This window comes from Miscanthus floridulus, chromosome 1, assembly GCF_019320115.1.
Source record: "Miscanthus floridulus cultivar M001 chromosome 1, ASM1932011v1, whole genome shotgun sequence".
NCBI lineage: Eukaryota > Viridiplantae > Streptophyta > Magnoliopsida > Poales > Poaceae > Miscanthus > Miscanthus floridulus.
In genome coordinates, this window is record NC_089580.1 from 21156101 (window position 1) to 21175791 (window position 19691).

Consider the following 19691-nt stretch of genomic DNA (forward strand, 5'->3'; position numbering starts at 1 on the left):
TGCCTTTGTTGACTCTGTTGAATTAGGACCAGCCTGGCTGGATAACACCTCTCGCTTCATCAAGCTAATCCAAAGTGTAATTAATTTCATATGAAAAATGTAAGTGTAGGCGTGCTGAATTGCTAATTACTTACCGTGTAATCGTTAATGATTATCCAATCCAGGGGATCTTTTCGGCGGATCTCCCAGTTTAAAATGACATTGCTATTCTACGCTGACGGCGGAGCCGTCAAGATTGTGAGCCGTAGGTTACACCAGCTGTCTCCATCTCACAGGCTAAGCTAGAGAGCCCAAGGTGTTTGGAGATATGCCTGTTCGAACTTTCTTAACGCCTACCTGCAATGCAATGCTTGCACCAAGCCGAAAGTTCGCCATCGTTTTCCAAGTAAAAATCTTGAAGTAAAAAATGAAAAGAAATCAAATCAGAAAATTACCGGTCCTTGCCTGTCACTCTCTAGCACAATCAGCACCAATGCTAAATTAATCGGAAATTTGAGTATATAAGCAGGCCACACCTCTAGCAAAAATCCTCCCTTTCCCAGTTTCCCATCTCAAGCTATTCGTGGTTAGTGTGCAAATGGCTCTGACGTTCAGAGAGAGGAGGCTTCCGCAGCTGCACATCTCGCTCGACGTCCCCTCGTGCGCCTTCCGGCACCCCAACCCCAACCCGCCGCCGGCGGCCTCGACGTCCGCGTCGCGAGCCAGCGGCGAGTTCCGGCTCTCGGACTTCGACAGGCTCGCAGTGCTGGGGCGCGGGAACGGGGGCACGGTGTACAAGGTCGCGCACCGCCGGACGTCGGCGCTGTACGCGCTCAAGGTGCTGCACCGCTGCGACCCCGGGGCCGCGTCGGAGGTGGACGCCCTGCGGCGCGCCGACAGCTCGCCTCACGTCGTGCGGTGCCACTCCGTGCTCCCCGCGGCGGCCCCCGGCGACGTCGCGCTCCTGCTCGAGCTCGTGGACGGCGGCTCGCTGGACGCCGTCGCGGCCCGGCGCGGGGCGTTCCCGGAGGCCGCGCTCGCCGAGGTCGCGGCGCAGGCGCTGGCCGGACTGGCGCACCTCCACGCGCGCAGCGTCGTCCACCGCGACGTCAAGCCGGCGAACCTCCTCGTCAGCGCCGCCGGGGAGGTCAAGATAGCCGACTTCGGCATCGCCAAGGTCCTCTCGCGCGCCGGCGACCACTGCGCCGCCTACGAGGGCACCGCCGCGTACATGAGCCCCGAGAGGTTCGACACGGAGCGCCACGGACACGCCGACCCCTGCGCCGCCGACGTGTGGAGCCTGGGGGTCACCGTTTTGGAGCTCCTCATGGGACGGTACCCGCTGCTCCCCGCCGGGCAGAAGCCCAGCTGGGCGGCGCTCATGTGCGCCATCTGCTTCGGCGAGCTGCCGTCGCTGCCAGACGGCGCAGCGTCGCCGGAGCTCCGTGCGTTCGTCGCCGCTTGCCTGCAGAAGGACTACACCAAGCGGGCGTCTGTGGCGCAGCTTCTTGCGCACCCGTTCGTCGCCAGAAGAGACGTCGCGGCCTCCAAAGACGCGCTCTGGCGACTGGTGGCCGGAGCCTGAACTGGCTGCGCCGCTTAGGCATTAGATTGATCACACAGCCGTAGGATTGTTACATTTGTACACAATAACCGAAACGAACAGGCCGGACAAGAACCACATTAATTGTCACATTGACATGTGGAGCCACTTGCACGAGTGCCCCGTACCGCAGAGAATACATATAATCACACGTGCATAAACACTCATATACATACACGCAAGCTCACCACTATGAAAACATCTGACTGAACTAGATGTTAGTCCATATATTGTCCTAATTTCTTTCGTGAAAAATCACACAGTACATACGTTGACACTCATATACATGCACTTAGACTCACCACAAAGCCTCACCATTGATGGACATATCGTCTATCACTGAAAGAATAGTTAAATTCTAGAATAAATCTAGAAAAATACGAGCACCCGCGTTAAGTCGATGACTTAAATCTGGGTGGACAAGTTCTTCCAGATTTGGTCTTAGTTAATATTGATTTAGATGACTGCTACACTATGGCAAAAAGAATTTCATATTAAGGCCCTGTTCGCTAGGAGAAATTTGGAGAAATTTGGATGAATCTGTGAGAGAGTGAATAGTGTTTTTCATCCGTGCATAGTGAAATTCGGCTGGTTTTTCAACCAGTCGAACGAGCCCTAAGTTCTGAAATAAGAAAAGAGGCTTACTATTAATACAACTTTTTTTTTTTCAGTTTTTCCCATTCTGCCAAGGTGCTATAAACATTGTAGCATAACAACATAACCCAGCTTGACCATGATATACATTTGGGCATTTGGCATATTCTTTTTCTTTAATGCTATGATCCTTTTGGGAATTATTACTTGATATAATATTTTAGCAACTTGGTATCACCCTCAGGCAATGTCCAAATTATACACTAACCAAGATCAGCAACTGCAGTGACGGACCTAGGTTTTTACCTCTGGGTATGCGCAGCAAAAAATTTTCTTATGTAATTCGATAAAAATTTCCTTTTTTTTATTTTTTTTACATTAAAATTTTTTACCTACCTCTATGACTGGCGGACCCCAGGGTATGCGGTGGCCCACACTGCATGAGCAACTGTCGACCACTTGCAAATAGCACTCGAGATATTTGTCGAAACTGAAGGTTGATAGTCAGAAGTAGTTAGAAATCTGCACGGACATTCTTTGCTGTAATGATCCTACTCTGGCTAGAAGAAGAATAAAAAAATGGCAATTGGATAGCAAAAACTAATCCAGCCGATCTCCTAAATCGATCCCAACCTCATCTTGAAACGCGTTGCTAGCTTGCTAGCATTCGAATGCATCCTTGAAGTTATCGAAAGAAAAACGAAAAGAAAGCGATGAATTGAGATGACGTATGTGGTGCTATTAGTAAACATATACTACTGATAGATTAATTAGACTTAATAAATTTATCTCGTAAATTAGACTCTATCTATATAATTAATTTTATAATTAGCTTATATTTAATCATTCTAATTAACATCTGAACATCTAATATGATACTAAATAAAGTTTAGTCAGGAATCAAACACCCCCTGACAACACCCGGCTTGTGATCAGTTTGATGGACACAGAACACGTACCGTCATTTGTCACGTCCTGGGTCCTCCTATGATGCAAAGACGCCACCTACACGGGTAGAGAACAGATCTTTACTTCTAGTGGGGAACTCCTTTTAGTCTCGATTTCTCACTCAGGAGCAAACATCTGAGACTACCCCTTTAGTCCCGGTGGGTAACACCAACCGGGACTAAAGGTGCCTCCTGACATGCTACGATGGCTGGCACCCTTTAGTTCTGGTGGGTAATACGAACCGGGACTAAAGGTTTTTTTTTCTTTTTTCTTTTCTTTTTATTTTTTTGTTTTCTTTTCAAAATAGGTTTTCGAAGTCGTATTGTATGCTGCTAATTATACATTTATATGCGCGTATAGTATGTTTCGGTTCAAGCACAATAAACGTATTAAATCACACAATTCAAGCATAGAAATATATATATATATATATATATATATATATATATATATATATATATATATATATATATATATATTTACATGCATGCATGCAAATGTGTATTTTACATTATATTATTTCATGTGCATATATTACAAAAGATTGCATTACAGTTGTTGTGATATAACAAGTTTCCTCTCATCCTATAGCTTGGCTTCCATGGCAGTGTTGGGTCGAAGTAGAACTCGTCTTTGGAATCGATGACCTGCTCATTAAAAAATTCGGCTATAGACTCTTGAATTGCTTTGATTTGGTCTTGCCGTATGATCTTTTCTTCCAACCATCGAGCCTACATGTTTGAATTAAAGGAAAATAAATTAATATATGTACATATATATATATATATATATATAAAGACATAGTAACACAATCAATAATAATAATTAAATGAATATATAGTGTATTTTTAACGTACTTTGAGTCTCTCTGTAGGAGTTTTTTGGGAGACCACCTTGATAAACTTGCAAACATAGTAACTACAGTAGTTGTTCCCCTGTTCCTGCCTCAGACATCACTTTACGAGAAAAAGATTTGTCATCCAATCTGGTGATCCGGCGAAAGCTATATGTTTAATTAATAAAGATGATGCGATTTAGGGGACTTACTTTCAAAGGGATTACATTCAGTGGCGCTTTGCATTTTCCCATGTGTTGTTTCTCAATAAAGGTTTTCCAAACACTGCCCAATAAAAAAATTTGTCACGTCATCAGATATAGTTAATCATCATGTTTGTGTGTATATATAGTTGCTAGAGATACCAAAATTACCTCTGGATAATATCTATCATATCTTGGTAGTCTTGTTGTGGTTTTCTCATCGAGTCATAGATTATCGACTTTTCACCAGATCGATGTCCATCAATATCCAGTGATTGCTGCATGTGTTTTCTTTATTGCACATAGGAAAAATCTATAACCTAACTTTTTTTTATTTTTTGTTATAATTATAAAACATAATGTAACTAATATTTATTATTTTATTAATGTAAAAATGTAGTGTTTAATTAAAATTATTAAAACTATTGGTTTTGGACAGGAAATTTGTTTTCACATCATTTTAACGTTAATATTTTAATTTTTCATCACTCAATATCCTAATTTAACTTTTCGAGAGAGAAATCCCACCAAATCAAACATTGATTTAATTTGAAACACGACATAATAAACATCTGAATTCACAATTATTACATAATATCTCAAACACACACTACATTAAATCACTATATCATCAAGTGGCTACAGCAGTGAACTTCTTCTTTATGTATGTCCCTTGGTTATGATCGCGTCGTAACCATGGAGTGTCCTCATCATTTACCAAGATGCTAGAGTCTTTGTTCACTTTGAAGGGCGGAATTCAGTCATACTTTTCATAATCTTCTGACATGTCCGACTTGTCCTTAATTCCCACGATGACTCTTTTCCCTGAAAGAACTATGTGGCGCTTTGGCTTTTTGGTTGAGTCATTATCGTTTTTCCCTCTTTTTAGTTTGGTAGACATATCATTGACATAGAACACCTGATTCACATCCTTGGCAAGGACGAATGGTTCGTCTTTGTACCCAATATTACTAAGGTCTACTGTTGTCATTTCATACTCGTTGTCTATTATTACCCCGCCTCTGGTCACCTTGAACCATTGGCACTTGAACAATGGGATCTTCAAAGTAGGTGCATATTCTAGTTCCTATATTTCATCTATGCGGCCATAATATGTCTGTTTATCCCCATTCGGGTCTATGGCATCTATGCGGACACCGCTATTTTAGTTGGTACTCCTTTTATCTTAGGCTACTGTGTAGAATATGTTCCCATTTATCTCGTACCCTTTGTATGTTACGATATGCCATGATGGTTGCATAGCCAATAAATACAGTTGCTCATGGATGCTCTCATCATCTTCATATTTTTTTTGCAACCAATCGTCGAAAGTTTCCATGTGCTTACGCGTAATCCAAGCTTCAGTCTTCCCTAAAAACTCGGATCGTAAGAGATCCTTGTGTGTCTCAATATACGGATCTACCAAAGAGGAGTTCTGTAGAACTATGTAATGTGCTTTATTGAAATAATCATCCTTCGTACCAATATATGTTTTCCTCCCTAGTGTCCCCTTTCCGCTTAGTCTCCCCCCATGTCTCGATTTAGGAACACCAATCGAGTCAACGTTGGGAATAAAGTCAACACAGAACTCAATGACCTATTCTGTTCCATAGCCCTTGGCGATGCTTCCTTCTGGGCGAGCACGGTTGTGAACATATTTCTTCAGGACTCCCATGAATCTCTCTAAGGGGAACATGTCGTGTAGGAACACAGGACCGAGAATGAAAATCTCCTTGACTAGATGAACTAGGAGGTGTGTCATGATATCAAAGAAGGAAGGAGGGAACACCAACTCAAAGCTGACGAGACATTGAACCACATCATTCTGTAGTTTAGCTAGATCAGTTGGATCAATTGCCTTCTAAGAAATTACATTAAGGAATGCACATAATTTCACGGTGGCTAGACGTACATTTGGAGGTAGAATTCCTCTTAATGCAACTGGAAGTAATTGTGTCATGAGAACATGACAGTCATGGGACTTTAAGTTATAGAATTTCTTCTCTGGCACATTTATAATACCCTTTATATTCGAGGAGAATCCAGATGGTACCTTGATATTATTTAAGCATTCAAACATGATTTCCTTCTCCTCTTTGCTTAGAGTGTAGCTGGCAGGACGTAAGTAATAGCGTCCATCATCTGTCTTCTCTGGATATAGGTTGTCTCTTTCTCTCAAACAACACAGGTCCTGTCGTGCTTCAAATATGTCCTTAGGCTTTCCATACACACCCATGAAGCCTAGCAGGTTCACACAAAGATTCTTCGTCAGGTGCATCACATCGATCGAGCTGCGGACCTCTAGGACTTGCCAATAGGGTAGGTCATAAAATATGGACTTCTTCTTCCACATGGGTGCGTGATCGTTAGCGTCGTTCGGAACAGGTTGGCTACTTTCACATCATTGACCATATCGAGTATATCCTCACCGGTTCGGTTGCGAGGCTTGGTCAGGTGGTCTGCCTTCCCTTTAAAATGCTTGCCTTTCTTTCTTACGGGGTGATTTGCAGGAAGAAATCGACGATGGCCAAGGTACATGACATTTCGATATTTTTTCAAGAATACACCTCTAATATCACCAAAGCAGTGTGTGCATGCATTATATCCCTTGTTTGACTGTCCTGAAAGATTACTTAGAGCAGGCCAATCATTGATTGTTACGAACAACAATGCTCGCAGATCAAAGTGTTCCTGTTTGTACTCATCCCACACACGTACACCTTCTTTATTCCACAAAATGAGAAGTTCGTCAATAAGTGGTCTCAGGTACACATCGATGTCATTACCAGGTTGCTTCGGGCCTTGGATGAGCACAGACATCATAATGAACTTCCGCTTCATGCATAACCAAGGAGGAAGGTTGTAGATACTTAGAGTAACAGGTCAAGTGCTATGACTACTATTCTGCTCTCCAAAAGGATTGATACGATCTGTACTTAAAGCAAACCTTAAGTTTCTTGCGTCATTTGCAAACTCCGAGAATTCTCTGTCGATTGCTCTCCACTAGGACCCATCAGCAGGGTATCTCAACATATTATCTACCTTACGGTCTTCTTTGTGCCATCGCAACAATTTTGCATGTTCTTTGTTTCTGAACAGACGTTTCAAGCGTGGTATTATAGGAGCATACCACATAACCTTGGTAGGGATTTTCTTCCACGGACGTTCGCCCTCAACATCACCAGGGTCATCTCGCCTGATCTTATACCGTGATGCATGGCATACCGGGTATGCATCCAATTTCTCGTACTCTTTGCCACGGTACAGGATGCAGTCATTAGGACATGCATGTATCTTCTCGATTTCTAGCCCCATAGGACAGACAATTTGTTTTGCTTCGTAGGTAGTGGCGGGCAATTCATTATCCTTTGGAAGCATCTTCTTTTGGATTTTTAGTAACTCTCCAAATCCCTTGTCAGATACACCATTCTTTGTCTTCCATTGCAGCAATTCTAGTGTGGTTCCCAACTTTTTCTGCCCTGCATCACAAGTTGGGTACAACAATTTCTTGTGATCTTCTAGCATCCGCTCGAACTTGATCTTCTCCTTTTCACTTTCACATTCTCTTTGTGTGTCACGAATGACCTGACAAAGATCATCAGCAGGCTCATCTTCTGTGGCTACCTCTTCTTCAGCTTCTCCCATTACAGTATCATTGAAGCACGCACCATCGGGAATAATATCATTGTCGTCCCATTGTTCTTCTTCACCTTCTTCCATTACAACGCCGGTTTCTCCGTGCTTTGTCCAATAAATATAGTTTGGCATGAAACCCGACTTGAACAAGTGTGAATGAAGAGTCCTTGAGCAAGGATATTCCACCGTATTCTTACATATGGCATATGGGCGGCACATGAAACCGTCGCGTTTGTTTGCCTCGGCCACACGTAACAAAGAATGCACACCGTCAATGAACTCTTGGGAGCGGCGATCAGCATTGTACATCCAATGCCGGCTCATCTGCATTACATGACATAAATACCATATTAAAACCAAGATCATAATTAATTATTTATACAACATGTGTGCCACCACAAAAGGTACAAATTTATGAAAGCATCGCTACAATGTAGACAATCCCAACTACCACTAAAAGAACTAAAGCTAAAATACATTTCAGGAGCACAAGGATTTCACGACCAATCTTAACTAAAACAGACATATCCCCCGATTGTGCAACATCTTTAGGCTTCTTCGACTAGATCACTGTCTCATTAGCCGTCGTATCTGCCTATTGTACAAGATATTTTTACACGAGTTCAACATACTCTTCCTCCCAGTAGAAGCCTGAACATCGTCCACTGCCATCCCACTGAAATTAAAACAAAAAATTAGAACTTTAATCACAACCATCATGAAAATAGATATAAACTAACCATAATCATTAAATACGATAAAATAACTCACATTGCGATCCGGACACTTGTAGAAGATACAATCCTTGTTGGGACCCTCCTTCTTCACTCGGTACTTCATCACAATCTTCGTCTCATCACGACACTTGCCGCATGGAATGAGAGGGAGGCCCGGCCTAAGTCGCTTTGGAAACCCATGAGAGGCCGAAGACCCGGAAGCAGTTGCCATCTACTCTCTATACTTATTTTTTAATACACTATAAATTTCTCATTTTATAAACAAATAAAATTAAGAAACTATAAAATTATCTATATCTCTAAACAATGATATTTTTAATGGTCATTGTGTTCTCGTCTTTTACTGCGGCAGGTAAGTAATTCATATGATATTTCCGTAAATTAACAGAAGAATGGGAGTGTACACACATAACAATCGATTATCGTTTATATTTATATATATACTATGTTTGGGTACGGTGATTGACAGACTACTGCAACGATATCGGGACGTGTGAATAAATAACCATCCGTACTAGTTGACCTTGCTTACGTGATCATCTCGGCGAGCATTTCTCCACCGGACGACACCGTACTTGGCCACGGAAGAGCTCCGATTCTACGAGGAAGAGAACACGGTCTTCCACGACCGTTGCCGCTCTCCCTCATAGAATCAAAGCTCCTCCTTGACGTCCGTTACCGCTCGGCAGAGAACATGCTCGCCGAAATGAACACGGTACGCTAGTTCAACTAGCTACTTTAACCTTCCTTCATGTAAATATGCAAGCTTGAAGTGATTTTGAGCTCAAATTGCTTATAAATGAAAAAAACCACAATAAAGAACCATATATATATATAGTGAACAAAATGGGATAAGACAATGATAAAACATGAGAGTATAAAGTTGGTAACCTTTAGAACCAAAGAATCGATGGAGGAATCAAAGAAATTGATAGAGGAATCGAAGAATGGATGGAGAAAGAGAAAGAACACTGCTTAAATTTGAACTTAAGCTCTCAGGCGGGCTCGGGGAGGAAGAAGACGGCCAGCAGGATTTACAGCTCAAAAACATGTTTTAATAAATAACCATCCGTACTAGTTGACCTTGCTTACGTGATCATCTCGGCGAGCATTTCTCCACCGGACGGCACCGTACTTGGTCAAGGAAGAGCTCTGATTCTACGAGGAAGGGAACACGGTCTTCCACGACCGTTGCCGCTCTCCCTCGTAGAATCAAAACTCCTCCTTGATGTCTGTTACCGCTCGGCAGAGAACATGCTCGCCGAGCTGAACACGGTCCGCAAGTTCAACTGGTACGCATTTTCTATAATTTTCTAACTATTTTCTAAGTTTTTCATTTCATAAAAAGTTAAAATAAAATGTTTAGTCGCGGAGTCCATAGAAATGACCATATTTTGACCTAGCAACGCATTGTTAATTGTCATTGCGTTGCATTGCACCCCGGATCGGACTCCGAACAATAAAATACTATGGTCGATCGATGCCGTTCTTTGTCGTACAGTCGCACGGCGACGGCCGACGGACCCGTTCAACCACCAAATCTGTTAGGCCCGGCTGTTCGGGCGTATCGTCAAAAGAGAACGGATTTGCTTTCTATTGCACGGCCTTGCATTGCATCTGTCATACCAGTCGGAGGCACTAGTCCCTATACTCATTTTTTAATACACTATAAATTTCTCATTTTATAAACAAATAAAATAAAAAAACTCTAAAATTCTCTATATCTCTAAACAATGAAGTGTGCTATGCATGCTACAAATGAACGGTGAATACTAGTTTTTAATAGCTACTTTAACCTTCCTTCATGTAAATATGCAAGCTTGAAGTGATTTTGAGCTCAAATTGCTTACAAATGAAAAAAAAAAACCACAATAAAGAACCATATATATATAGTGAACAAAAATGAGATAAGACAATGGTGAAAAATGAGAGTGAGATTGGTAACCTTTACAACTGAAAAATCGACGGAGGAATCGAAGAAATCGACGGAGGAATCGAAGAATGGATGGAGGAACAATGGAGGGAGGAAGCAAGAACACTAGTGCAGTGAGCTTCAAAATATGCTGAGCTCGGGCTCGGGGAGAAAGAAGGAGACGGCCGATATATAAAGGGGGACCTTTAGTCCTGATTGGTGGCTCCAACCGGGACTAAAGGTCCCTCCCAACGGCTCCTGCGCCAGACAGAGGTGGCAGAGACCTTTAGTCCCGGTTGGAGCCACCAACCGGGAGTAAAAGTCTACCTTTAGTCCCGGTTGGTGGCTCTAATCAGGACTAAAGGTCCTTGCCACCTCTGTCTGGCGTAGTAGCCGTTGGGAGGGACCTTTAGTTCCGGTTGAAGCCACCAACCGGGACTAAAGATATCTCTAGTTCCGAGCGTAAAAAAATGCCGGAACTAGAGTCTATTTTAGCCGAGGATCAAATGTTTGTTCTCTAGTGCTAGTTAATCACGGTAGCTATTTCACTAGAAGATGCAGGGCCGTATGTGCACAAGCATTCCGGTCACGTTCACCGTTTTACATGTACGCTGGTACGAAAGTACCTGGCCACGCACACGCACTGATAGGAGTGCTTACTTCTTCGTGCCGTTGGAGCGTACGAAATTCCCTTGATTTTAAATGGTTATTATTATGTATCTTTGTAATTTTGTATAAAAAAATAAAGAGCCGTTTTTGCAAGAGTTTCTAGGATTTTGTAAAATGGTTATGTATCTTTCTAACTTTGTATGAGAGTTTCTAGAATTTATCTTTTTTTTCTAGTATACGTTCGTGAGAATTAACGTGAAGGCTCTGTTGTGAGCCTATAGTCAGAATTTCTTAGGTTTGTAATGTTTTTTTAGCATAATATGTATTTAGTTAAAAACAAGTTATGTAAGCATTTATATTCCATCCCTTTTGTGCATCATGAATATGTATATTAGCTTTCAACTTTTGATCTTATTAGCTGTTGCAACTTTTTTATACATGTGTTAAATTAAAACTCTAATAATATTTATGACATCTTTTATTCAAAATCTGATATTTTTTCTTTTACTTAATAAATTCTAGGTTCTAGGCCACAACTTTTTTTTTGTTGTGTTCAACGGTTTTGATTTACTCCAGCTATTCCTCGGGGAACACCTGAAGGTTTCTTGTGTGTCAAAGAGAAACGTAAGTTTTTCTTGCTTAAGCACAATGCAAGCACACAGCTGATTCGTTGGCTCTAAAACTCTGATTGTTAAATTTAAGCAACACTACTGGTACAGTGGTATAGATTAATAACCGCCTGGACTATATATACTAGCAGGAACCCCCGCGCGTTGCCGCGAGCTGGAGTTCGATCGTACTGCTATACTTTTTCAGAAAGGAGACGACATTGCTATATGGACATAGCTATTACTAAACCAAATTAAAAATGGCTAAGTATTACAAACTGAATCATCTATTACTTGTCAACGGGTGGATAACAATTTCATTAAAAAATAACAGCATGCTGATGTCCTCCAATGGATAGATATATATAGAAGCAAGACTCAACAGAAAAGTTATTTCTGGAACCTGTAACCATTGCAAACAGAGCAACCTGAAAGCACATATAGATGTAGAGTAAGCTATGAAGTTAAGCATGGTGACACAGACTCACAATTCTTTTTCTTACTCATTAATAATTTCATTTAGCAGAAGATAGCATCGATCATTAAGTGTTAAATCTATACAGTTAGCAGCGATCAAACAGTTTGGTTTTGACAAAATACGTTAAACTATCTAATTGATCAAGGAATGCCATGATGTTAACATCAAGCCATCTCTATATCATCCACTCGTTGTTCGCGAGAACTAAGATCATGTAGGATCTGTATCTGCATAAGAAAAAGACGATAAGACTTTATTGCTGCAGGCTTGCAGCGTATAGCCAATTCCCATTAATTAAAGAAGGCAGATGAGAAACTTTCTTATTGCGTTGGTAGTTACATGTACAATTGACATGTACCAAGGTTATTTGAATAAAAAAACAATAGGAAAAAAGATTAAAAGGTAAAACATGAACAGGCAAAAGAACATACATCAACAAACTTTCGAGTACTGACTAATTGATCTGTAGGGAATACCTGAGGAGCCTGCCAAACTGATCTCTGTGCAGCTGTGCTCATGGGTCTGAACCAACATGGGAAAAAGGGAGGAAATCAAAAGTGCTTAGTATGAACTTGTGGAGACTGGAAGTGATAGGCAACAGTGAAGGTGGTTACCATCAGCATTTTATCTTGATGAAATGAAAATCAAGAAGGACTATGATTTCTATTGTTTTATGATTACAAAAAAATTGGTCCAAATTTAAGCGAGGAGTTCAGCATGGACACATGCCTTGTACCATGGAGCCTAGTTGGGTTCGTATAGAGTTTAATTGTCAGGAAACTATCAGACATTTAAAGAAAACACAGATGAGATGTTTGACATGGCTTAGAGAAATACAAAGCACATATCCTATTTAAGTAACACCAGTATGCCATTTTTTGAATGATTAACAGCAGCATACCCTTTTTTAGGATTAGCAGCAGCTATAGGCAGGCAATCTGCATTATATTGTTAATTAGAACTTGCTGAATTTAGTGTATCCATGGCAGTGAAATACGCAAACTATGTGTATATCTGAGAATAGTCTCATAATAGACGCAGAAAGGGAAAATAGAAGAATCGTTATGGTAAAATAAAACATGGGATATAGGCATACTGCATGTGGTAGAGAAGAATCAGTAGACAACAGAGTAGAGTTATGTGAAGTTATATGGAGGGCATAATTGAACTCATGGAATAATTCTAGGAAGTACATATTGGCAAGGTCAGAATTAGACTGGGCACTTTTTGGGGGTAACAATTGACTTTAGGTATGTGGACAAAAAATCTAGAAGGCATATAATATTGTCAGTACCTTAAGTGGTATCAGCAGAATGGAAAAATGCATGTACCTGTAGCTTATATTAGGCAAATGAGGCAAACCTGCAAAATAGAAGACAAATGTAAAATCTCAAGAAGACACCATAGCATGCGTACAGAAACAAAGCTGAGGCGAACTAATGTATACAAAAAAATCAATGGAAGTCTTATTCCCCACAAAATTTGAAGGTAAGCAGGTAACGACATATGTACGAGTTAGAGAGGAATAATATGCATCTGACAAAATAAATCTAAAACTGATGCAGAGCTATTGGCAGGAAACTATGAAATCCACAGATTGAAAGGTTTAGAAGAGTACGTAAAGTCTGGAAGGCCAAGTGAAATTGTTCGCGGACGTTGTTAAATAATTTTTTAAAAGCCTTCTTTGATTTCCATGGTGGTGCTTTTACCGCCAATGCGCAAAAGAATATGGCAGTAGCATTTTCCTGCTGAACCACCAAAAAACATGGATACACAGGTAATGTTTCCAGTCCAGTCAGCATAGAAATGCATTCGGAAACGGGAAACCTCAATATGCATGTGATGGAAACGCGTGTAGCTGTTACGACACTAAACATATCACAATTGTAAGAAGTACTATAATAAAACAAAAGATTGGAAAAAACAGTGTATGATAATAATTTTCTGTCAACATAAATCAATGCATGAGATGCAAAAGGACAGATAAATTAGCAACCGTCAGCGACCGTGAGCTACTATCATGTGTCAGTAGGAACAATTAACAGTCTTGGCCACCTAGGATTCATAATGATCAGTACTAAGAAGGTGTTCTTGCCAAATTCCTAACAAAAGGAGAATGCGGTGTAGGACAATAAAGAGCAGGAAGTCCTAACCAAAGTAACCATATCCTGCATTAAGATAATGACAGAGCATGAAAGCCAAAGCGAATCTAGTGTGATACTTTGGTCTGAATATCAATTTTGCAGAATTGACCATACCACCGAGTTTGGTTTTCATAGCCAGGGGAGCTATTTTCAATGAGCACACAACCCTGCAGACGATGTTTTTTACACCTGGCAACTAAATACATGTAAACAAATAAAATCAGGTTAAATGAAAGAAGCACATGAATAGATAAGCGTAAGAATCCTCGAAATATTTGAACAGGGAAAACAATGCATAAACAGTGTACCCGAGGGCTGTAGACTATGTGTGGAGCCTCTTCAGTTTAGCTTTGTGCATGGCAACACTGAAGAAAAGAACTGGAATACGCCATTAGATTTTTTTCGTGCAGCCTGTAAAAAAAACATAGATGGTTGAAGGGCTGGTGCATGAACATATGACATTTTGGTGTATATATATATATATATATATATATATCCCAAATGTATGTTGGAAAAAAGGCACTATAAAATTTGGAAGAGATTACAACCCAATTTTTTGCCAGGGTGCATCATGCACAATGTCAATTATTTGTTTTGACTCTTATATATTCACTCCGGCAATTCAGCAAACACCTAAACGGCATCAATGTGTACAAGTAAACACATCACACAATAGATTTTGGTACATGGATGTATTATACTTCTTGCTTTGCGAGCTGTCCATAGCAGGTAAATGACACGGTCAAATTTCACTTTGAAGTAACTGAATTTATTACAACAGGAAAGTTGATCTAAGGACGGTGTGTATGATAGTATGATGCCTGAAACAACTTCAGCCTCTCTCGGTGCTGGCAACTTGCTGAGGCGACTTGTATAGGCTTAATAAGAAGGAACAAGTCCAGGATGGAAAAAGGTGGTGCGCCATGCTGGCAACTTTTTCAGCCAATAAATAGTATTTTTCTCTCATACCAAATCAGCCAACAGTACTTTCAACCATGACTTATCAGCCAAACAAGCATAAACAAACAGGGCGTGTAACGATGTTCGGGCGCTTTATCCTCCATTGGATGGAATCAAGCCAAGAGACGCAAACAACAAAGCAGCCATTTGACGCGTGACGGCTACATATGCCTGCCTACATGCATGGATGGTGATGCTTTGATTTGATGTGCTCGATCTCAGGCAAGGCAACGAACGATCACGGTCGCGCGTTCACTGTCGCTGTCAGGCTGAGTGGCACCCGTACTAGAATAGTGACTTGCTGGCCTTAATTCGATCGAAGGCTGATTTGGTCGATCGAAACAAAACCCGGCCACGACGTCCCACTCAGAGGGCCATGAGTCGATCGTTCTGTCTTCACCTTTCAACCGCGACGTCATCGATTAGTCTACCGATGGCATAATCATGTCTGTAATTGCTAGTTTGATTATAGCATGATTATTATGTTCACCAAGTAATTCATGTATAAACAAATTTGGCGTACCTCAACTGGTTAGATTTTTTTGTGATGAAACCTATCTACTTGGATTTAAAGGTGTGTTTGGTTGGCTACCATAGCTTGCCACAATCTGCCACAGCTCTCGTGCCTAAGCTTGGGCATATGTTTGGTTGGTTGCTGAATTTGCGGCGTGACGCAACCATAGAACGCAGCCATAGAAAGCTATTTCATTTTTGTGCCACCGGTTGCCAACGTCTGGCGCATGATTTGGTCGCCATAAGTTTGGCGCAGCCAACAGCAGCGGCGTGCACCAACAGAGCCAAGTTCTCGATTTAACATAGGTGTTCATATTTTTCTAAATTTATTCTAGAATTTAACGTCGTTGTTCAGTGGTAGGCGACACGTCCGTCGATATTGAGACACAGACAATGACTTTATCAAATTTGAAATATATGGGCTCATATTTCAGAGGTGCTCATGATTTGGCGTATATACGTGTCCTCGTAGTGTTGAGTGTGCTTAATGTATAAGTGTCTACATGCTATAGAAAAATGATTTTTTTTGCAATAATTGGGGAAAAATTCGATGGCTGACATCGACCGAGAGCAGCCAATCCAACGGCAACAAAGGTAGGAGGCAACGGGAGGCAATGGGACGGAGGCAACGGGAGGCGATTGCTGTGTCTATGATCGGTGGGCCATATGCGCAAAAATCGCCTTCCATTGCCTCCGCAAATGTGGGGATTAGGACTGGGCGGTAATTCCATTCTCGTAGTTTTTTTATAAAGGGTAAAACGGTAACTCTATAAATGCAAAAATAATATTTTGAGTAATATAGTTAGGATGGATAATACAATTAGTATAGTTAGTTAAATGAATATGTCGTTTACTTCTTCTAGGGTTCCACCGCCGCCATCCTGCGAGCCGCCGCCGCCGCCGATGGGAGGAGGCCGGGCGCAGGGCAACGGGCCACCCCTACCCCTCGTTCCTCCTCGCCGTCATCCGCTTGGGCGTTGCCCTCCTCCTCGCCGTACTCCGCTCGGGCGCCGCCCTCGGCGTTCGTCCATGGTGGAGCAAGAGGAGGCAGGAGAGGATGGGGGCCATGAAACCTAGATCCAAGCGCGCCATGAGGAGGAGGCGCCAGCGCCGACACTGACGCTAGTGCTGGCGTGCTGCACACGACCAGGGGCAGGTTCGACACCGCCGCGGTGCTATCTGCGATGGGCATGTTCGGCGTCACGCGCCTCGCGCTGGCGCCACCGGCGCTGCTGGCCATCGTGCGCACCGCCGAGGAAGCGGACGCGGGCGCTGCCGCCCACGTGGTTAGTGTTACAAGCCTTCTAACTTCAAAGGAATGTAATGTGAAGTAGCCACCAAAGCATCCGCATGATCTTGCCTGGTTTCTTCTCCCAGCACTTACTGTGATTTTCAGTCGCCAATGCCATTTGAAACCCTGTTTGAGGATTCATCCTATTTGCAGGTGGTCTGCCATTAAGTGGATTATGGTCATCACTGTAGGTCATCCTGCAAATTATTAACATCTTCTGATCCTTCGAAGTTGTTTGCATTGCTTGGACGCATAGCTATAGGACTGTCTTAATATAGCTCATTATCAAGTATATGCATATTTGCAGGTTAAGCTTCGTCGAAGCTCTCCAGATTGCACCCATTGTGGCAAAAATTCCTTTTTCACAGAACAAGATTTTCAGAAGTTTGACTATGAGAACTTCACTCAATCACCAATGTCTGATAAGGTAATGTGAATGTATGCAGTTCAGATCATATCAAGAATGATCTTGAAATCTTTGTCTTCGTCGACTGTTACATTTACTGCAGGCAGCACCAAGTGTGAACCTACTCCCAGAGAGCGCCCGAATCACTTGCAGAGATTACAAAAAACTGGTTGACAATAGTGAACCTCATCTATTATTGGACGTACGACCCGCACATCACTTCCAAATAGCTTCGATTTCTCCTTCTCTGAACATCCCGCTCTCCATGTTGGAAGAGAAGCTACCTACACTTGAAACCTCACTGAAGGAAACAGGAGAGGCATCAACCTTGGTTGTCGTGTGTAGAAGAGGCAATGACTCTCAGAGAGCCGTCAAGCTTCTCCACGAGAAGGGATTTGCTTCTGCGAAGGATATCATCGGTGGGCTGCAGGCGTGGGGACGAGATGTTAATCCTGATTTCCCTGTGTACTAGCGAAATGGATGTAACAAGCCTCCTTTTCAGTCAAAAAACAATTATATGCCTCCTATGAGGATTCATGATTAAGGTCAGAGCTTGTGGGAGTGAGTTTAAGATTGTTTCCCACGCGGTTAGCTATTGTTCTCGGCTTAAGAATGATCAACTTGTTCGAGTTCCTACCTTGTACCTTGTAACAGTTTGAATGCCGCCAGAGTTGCTGTTGTTGTAAGAATGAGAACTCTGATACTATTATTTGAGTACTTATTTTACAATACCGTGTACTTGCAACACACACAAAAAACAACATTATGGAAGACTTGTATGTTAAATCCGTGATGGCTCATGCCATGGACAAAATAAGATTTAAGCTACAAAATTACTTCAAAGGCAGCAGATCAAAAATAAGATTTGATGATGGGAATAATTTTTTTTATCAATCAAACAGCAAAAAAACGTTCAGTAACGTGCAGCCATGCACATTTTTTTTTAAAAAAACACACACCATCCCATTGAGATTTCTGCCGCGTATTGATTTCTTTACAAAATTTGAAGTAACTATATTCTACCAAAGAACACAAGTTGGGCATTCAAGTTACAAGGAAGTCTGTTGGGACTTGGGGCTCAAGCGCACTGGATGGTGTGAAATTGGACAACAGATGTGTGTGAGATTGACGCAGACTTCAAAGGCAGCAATATGGCCTATATATTCTGATCGTGCTACTGCCACCCTCTGGATTCACATTTCTCCTATGGCACTAATTGCCTAGGATTTGCTGGCTTGCATTCCAGAATTTCAATTCCAGACAAACCATGCCTTAGTATTAATATATGCAAATACCACTCATCTCCTAAATATAAAAGCTAACTACTAGTCCTACTTCGATCACATGTCAAAGAAGACAGTGGAGCATTCCTTGCCGCATGAGCTTGACATGCAGAATTATCCGGAAGAAGCAAGATCCTACTTTGATCCTATTTCTCTCAAACGATACAGATATTTTGATAGTCTGATAATTATTTCAGAACAGTTTACCACAAGGTCACTCAAACAAAATGATATATGTGAAATTGCAGATAGACCTAATTAAAAGAAGCAGCCACCGCAAAGAGGCATATGAAAACTATGCAGATTAACACCAAAACAATTTTGGAATCAGAATGAACACAAACCAAATTGATTCGAGGTTTCATCATGTGATCGGATTACAGTGGAGTTGGTACCGAGGCTGGCCTCGGACTGGAGGGCGGCGAGGGCGCGCAGGAATCCGGCGGACTCGACGAAGGCGGCCACGGAGGCGACCACCGCGGCCCTCGCGCTGGGGGCGGGTGCAGCGGCGCGGCTGGGCCGCCGTCAAATCTGAGAGCTTTCTAGGAACACTCAACAAATGATAAAGTAATGAGAACCTGAAGGATGCTGAGCTACTGCCAAAGAAGACTACTCACTTAAAAGGCAAGCAAAAAAAACAAAAGGGAAACTAGCAGATTACTCTCTAAACAAAGGCAAAGTGACAACATGTATCACTACTTACAAGAGAGTACATTAAGCAGTAATAGCACAAAGGGCGCCCTCTTAACAATCTACCACTATAGGTCTAACGCATCAAAATTGGTGAATGGATATTGACATGCAGAGAGATCCTCCACTTCTGAATCCAAACCTCAGTTCACAAACCAGGACCACTCATCTCATCTACAACGCTAGACATGGATTCATCGGAAACAGAAAACTATACATAGTAGTGTAATCTATATAATGATTTATCAGAAACAGAAAACTA

The 19691-nt window shown here is 41.9% G+C and overlaps 2 protein-coding genes across 2 annotated transcripts; both read left to right on the forward strand.

Moving 5' to 3' along the window:
* Positions 1-577: 577 nt before the first annotated feature.
* On the forward strand, positions 578-1564 carry LOC136475472 (mitogen-activated protein kinase kinase 9-like). Its single transcript, XM_066472948.1, has one exon. The coding sequence runs from the start codon at positions 578-580 to the stop codon at positions 1562-1564; it is 987 nt and encodes a 328-aa protein (XP_066329045.1).
* Positions 1565-16949: 15385 nt separating this feature from the next.
* Positions 16950-17979, forward strand: LOC136453085 (adenylyltransferase and sulfurtransferase MOCS3-1-like). The gene is made up of 4 exons (XM_066453664.1): positions 16950-17045; positions 17156-17206; positions 17313-17477; positions 17560-17979. The coding sequence occupies exons 1-4, from the start codon at positions 16950-16952 to the stop codon at positions 17926-17928; spliced, it is 681 nt and encodes a 226-aa protein (XP_066309761.1). The 3' UTR covers positions 17929-17979.
* The last annotated feature ends 1712 nt before the right edge of the window (positions 17980-19691 follow it).